The 5,045-nt window shown below is 41.2% G+C and overlaps 2 protein-coding genes across 2 annotated transcripts; one reads left to right on the forward strand and one right to left on the reverse strand.

The window, feature by feature from the left end:
- Positions 1–1,392: 1,392 nt before the first annotated feature.
- wdr83 (WD repeat domain containing 83) lies at positions 1,393–1,971 on the forward strand (the record flags this gene model as incomplete). The annotated part of the gene is given in 2 exon segments (XM_014019192.1): positions 1,393–1,507; positions 1,626–1,971. Coding segments are annotated over 2 exon segments (268 nt in total), but the record flags the coding sequence as incomplete, so codon positions are not given.
- A 1,661-nt stretch (positions 1,972–3,632) lies between these two features.
- On the reverse strand, positions 3,633–4,931 carry LOC106525101 (persephin). Its single transcript, XM_014019211.1, has one exon. The coding sequence runs from the start codon at positions 4,163–4,165 to the stop codon at positions 3,752–3,754; it is 414 nt and encodes a 137-aa protein (XP_013874665.1). The 5' UTR covers positions 4,166–4,931; the 3' UTR covers positions 3,633–3,751.
- Positions 4,932–5,045: the final 114 nt, after the last annotated feature.

Consider the following 5,045-nt stretch of genomic DNA (forward strand, 5'->3'; position numbering starts at 1 on the left):
TATCTATCTATCTATCTATCTATCTATCTATCTATCTATCTATCTATCTATCTATCTATCTATCTATCTATCTATCTATCTATCTATCTATATGATAGGACGGCACTGGTAACTGAGAGGCTGGCGCTGGCAAATGAGGAGACTATTCATTTGCATTAGCATTGGAGAGGCTAACGACTAGTGTGGATAAGCTTGCGTAAAAGTGTCTGTTACATGCATATTCTTCAAACACAAAAAGTCAAAGAAAACATCTTAATAGTTAAGAAATTTGGAATAATCCACACAATTTTACCCATTTTGTCCCATAACTGGCATATTTTCTTTTGAACTTGGCTCAGCCAAAGTGAAACAGGAAGTGACATCAAAGGGGAACTCTTTAACAAAGAAAACTCACTGGTCTTTGTTTATTGAAACAATATTATTTGAACTCTGACTCATCTTCATCTCTCTGATAGTGACTCAAAATAATCTAAAGAAACCTCAGATTCTTCTCTACAGTCTGGGTTGTCAGCCATTTTAGCAAAGCTCTTTTCACATGCAGACATTCCACTTTGACATCACTTCCTGTTACTTCACAGGCAAATATTTCAACAACTGTTCATCTCAGCTACATCAATTTTTTTTTGCAATATTTTATCAAAGTCCTCTTTCTAAAAATGCATTCATATGTATTACAAAAATGGATAAGGGCAAACGCAGCTGCTAATTTCGGTGGCAACTAAAGCAGTCTGCTTCACAGTAATATGTTTTATGTTTAATATTTATGCTTGACGCCATGTTGAACAGAAATTTCTGTCTAAGTGTCAGTGCTTGTTGCTTATAGGTTTTGTCTGCCAACCGTTTTTGTTTAGAAAGTTTCCTTTTATTCATAAAAGTTTGTGTCTAATAAAGGAGCAGCCTAAACATGCAAGTCACGAGACTCTCCAATGCTAATGGCTGTCTATCTATGCCAATGGACAGCGGAGTGAGTTGGCAATGCAGTGGGTCACTAGCCTCCCTGATGCTAACGCCAGCCTATCTATGCTAGTCACTAGCCTCTCTGATGCTAACGCCAGCCTATCTATGCCAATGGCCAGTGGAGGGTGTTGGCAATGTCGCTAGCCTCTCCAAAACTATCTCAAATGAATAGCCTCCTTCTCATTTGCTATTGTCGGCCTCTCAGTTACCAGTTCCGGCCTATCATTAATCAGATCAATAGCTGGCTTGGGATTAGATATAGCCTCCTCCAAGGATGTAGCAGCCGCTGGTTGTGCAATAGTCTTAAGTTTGGCCCTCATACCACGCCATACAGAAGCAACTCACCTTTAAAGCTCTCTTGTACTGATCAATATTTTCAGTCAAAATTGGAAAAATGTAGTTTTATTTCATTGGCTGGTGTTTCTGTGTGTGTAGGTATACAGGACACAAGATGAAGGGCTACAAACTTGACTGCTGCCTGTCCAGTAAAGACACACACGTCCTGAGCTGTTCAGAAGATGGATATGTTTATTGCTGGGACCTTGTGGAGGTAATTACACATTTTGATCATCATGTAGATGTTTCAAAATTTAAGACACATTTCAAACCTAACGGCACTTCATTCTACATCCGAGTTCAGACTGACTCGTTTTGTCTATTTCTTCCAGGGGTCTTTGTCCTTAAAGCTGCCGGTGGGGAAAGGGGTTGTCCAGTCATTGTCCTTCCACCCCACAGAGACCTGCCTCCTCACAGCCATGGAGGGACGAGTTCAGGTGTGGGGGGCCAAGCCGGAGGAGGCACAGGATGAAGCTATGACCTAATAACAGTCAAATGGGACTCGAATGTTGAGAGGAGCTTAATTTCTGTTTAACAAGCAGGATTTTCCTACTCGACCAAACTGATGTGTTTCGTGGTTGCTTGAAACGATCTTTCTGCCATGTTCATTGTCTGTAAATATGGGATTTTTGAAGGTTTGATTCTTGAGTCAGCAGTAAAATGTTTTTTAAAAAACAACAGTTTCCAGCTGACTTAGTCCTGCCAATCACATTATGTTGGAGAACGTGGTTTAAGTGAAAAGGTCACAGGTCAGGGGTCAGATTTATAAAGGATTGCGTGGAAACCAAAAAATGAACGTATGACCAAAAGGCAAAAATGGCGTACGCCAAAAAAAATTTCAGATTTACAAAAGAGTGCGTACGCACATTTCTGCGCACCTTCCCTTCATAAATCCCAGCCGCACGTCAGAGTTTGTGCACAAGGTCCCGCCTCAGGTTCTACCCTCTACACGCCCACACTCAACCATAAACAGTCAATGCAAAGTACCTCATGAATGTTAAGATGTATTTAAATCAGTCAGCTGATCAATGTCAAAAGAAGTGATTGGCCGACTCAGACACGCGCTCCGTCATGCGTCTTAATGATGACAGGTGCTGACAGCTGCTCACGTGGACAGAATGTCTGTAACTGACAGATTTTCCTTGATTTTGCAGGTTTACAGATGTTTAGAGTAATCTAACGATTTTTATCAAAAACTCAGCTTCAAATTAATTTTCTCTGAGAGCCTGCAGGATGYTAAAAACAATAAATAAAATTAAATGTCAGATAAACTTAGAAATAATTTCACCACTCGTCTCCCCGTCCTCCCCCTCCTCTGTTATCTGCGGCAGACCCCCCCCCCACACACACACACACACACACACACACACACACACACACACACACACATGCGCGCGCATTTTGCGTGAAAAGTGGCGTAATCAAGTTTCTGGGCTTGTTTTGTGCGTATGCAAGATTTATAAATCTGACCCCTGAGCTTTTGAGTTAATTGTGTAAGAAAAATAGCACACAATTCCTCTTTTTTAATCAGTCAGGTACTGAATCAAAAAGTACAAAAGGCTAATCTTGTATATTTGAATGTCAGTGGCAAAAACTTTGGTCAAAAGTGATCTGGTCTAAATTAGAGCTATGATTATTAGTTTTTTAATATTTAGAAGCTATTTTTACATACCTATAATGAAGATAAAAAGACAAAAAAGGGCTTTATTTACAGTTCATGATTTTGGTTTGAATTAAAATGGATTCTTTTACCAGTTTTTTCTACTGCGATTAAAAAGTGTACTGGAAACATTCATACATTTTGAAACACTGTAAATGAAACCACATCATATATTTTATATTTGTACTTTAATCAAATTCCTGTTCAGAGTCATCAGTACATTACAAAATGTATTCTCATCATGTGTTATACTTAAAATGAACATAGAAAAAGGCACATTGCAAAATAAGTTAATCAGCCAGACAAAAAAAAGAAAAGAAAAGTAATATTAAATAAATAAATAACTCGTTGGTCATAAATACATTTTGGAAATGGCTGAATCGTCAAATGTCTGTTGTAAAGACTTTCATTCGTCAGCGTTTGTCAACCTAAAACAATGCATTGACACATACTTATCTGTGTCTCCAAAATGAAAGTTTTTTTTTAAATAAATACAGTTTGTTCAAATCATAGCCAAAACTATTCTTTCAGATGTTTTCTTAAAACACCAAAAATGTAGAACAACACAAAGTCAACAGTTGAGAGCTTTCCTTTGTTGGAAAAAAGCTCTATTTTAATTTCCCTGCAGTTACCTGTTTTAAGTCCAACACGTAAAACAGCAAAGTTTTTACCCAAACATGGCAGAGAAAAATAGCTTTTGTTCTTTTAAAACATGGCATCAGTAAATTTGACCAACATGCTGTTGTTTTTAGGTGTGTCTTCACTAATTGTTCACGGCTCCCTCACCTCCATCTGCGTTCAGCCCACACAGCCACAACCTGCAGCTGAGAGCTTCTCCACTTTGTGCCAGCGGTGCGAGTTATCCAGGAAGGCCACGTCCTCGTGGTGGGTGGGCCGGCAGCAGGGTGCGTTGTGCCACAGCTCTCCGGGCGCTGGGTGGGGGAGCAGTCCGGTCAGCTTCAGATTGGTGAGCGTCAGGTCGTGGTTGGAGCGAGCGTGGGGGCACGTTCCGCTACAGTATTTAAACAAGACGGTCTCATCGGAGTCGTAGCCTAACCCCAGGTCTCGAACCTGCAGCTGGATCGACCGCAGGCCACAGTTGGAGTCTGGAGACGAGCGTCGGGTCCGGGCTGGGATTTGGATAATGGGAGCGGAGGTCGTCTCAACACCTGAGGCTTCCGTTATGTTGTCCAGATCTGGCAACGAGGACATTTGCCGTTTCTGACCTGGAAAAGAGAAACACATCTCGTATGGGGAAACTCTAGGAAAAGTAGGTCATGACCTCCTCACTTTAGCTGTCACTTACTAATCAGTGATCTTAGCCAGTGGCCTTCTCCCTTCTGGACGCAGAAAAGAATGACGGCGACCTTCAACAAGGACCTCATGGCTGAGAGTCTGTTCTGTGTCTGAGCGATCCTGTGGAATCAACCAGAGATGTTTGTGCAGCGTATCTGCAGGTGCGAGTGATGCTTAAGATGCAGACGAGTCACAACCTCCAATATATAGCCCTCTGAGATGAAGGGGGGGAGACAGACACTACCCCTTGCTTGCCAACTGACTATCCCACTCACCTGAGGCTGACAGCGAGCGGAGGAGGGCAGGCGAGCGCTTGACCCAGAATGTGTCCTGTTGGGATTATCTAATTGATGTAAATCACTGCTTTATTGTCCTACAGATGTTTTTCCAGACGAAGCTGGCCCCTAACCGTATGGCTTTCCCAAACGCTTCGGGTTCTCAAAAGCCGCTGAAGTGTGGACAGTGAGCATGTCAGATCAATGAATCAGCAGAGGTGCAGCTTGACAGTCAGACAGAGCTGCAATGATACACCATTAGACATGATGGAAATGTTGAAAACAGTGGTGAAGTCATCGCTGTGTTAACATAAAACATGTTACAAAAGAAACCAAAAGTTCAACACTTCAGAGTCTAAAATAAAAAAAAAAGAATCCAGAAGACGTTCTGCATGGGGTGAATTGTCTTAAACTGGTTCATAAATTGAGATATTCAATGTAGAGTACGTAAAATATGTATTAGGTAACAGTTATAAGGCCCATATATGCAATGAATGGAATTTAGACAATATATATATATA

This window comes from Austrofundulus limnaeus, unplaced genomic scaffold (assembly GCF_001266775.1).
Source record: "Austrofundulus limnaeus strain Quisiro unplaced genomic scaffold, Austrofundulus_limnaeus-1.0 Scaffold211, whole genome shotgun sequence".
NCBI lineage: Eukaryota > Metazoa > Chordata > Actinopteri > Cyprinodontiformes > Rivulidae > Austrofundulus > Austrofundulus limnaeus.

Excerpts from the sequence above, each read along its gene's own strand:
- LOC106525101 (XM_014019211.1), bottom strand. The coding sequence starts at position 4,165 with ATGTCCTCGTTGCCAGATCTGGACAACATAACGGAAGCCTCAGGTGTT.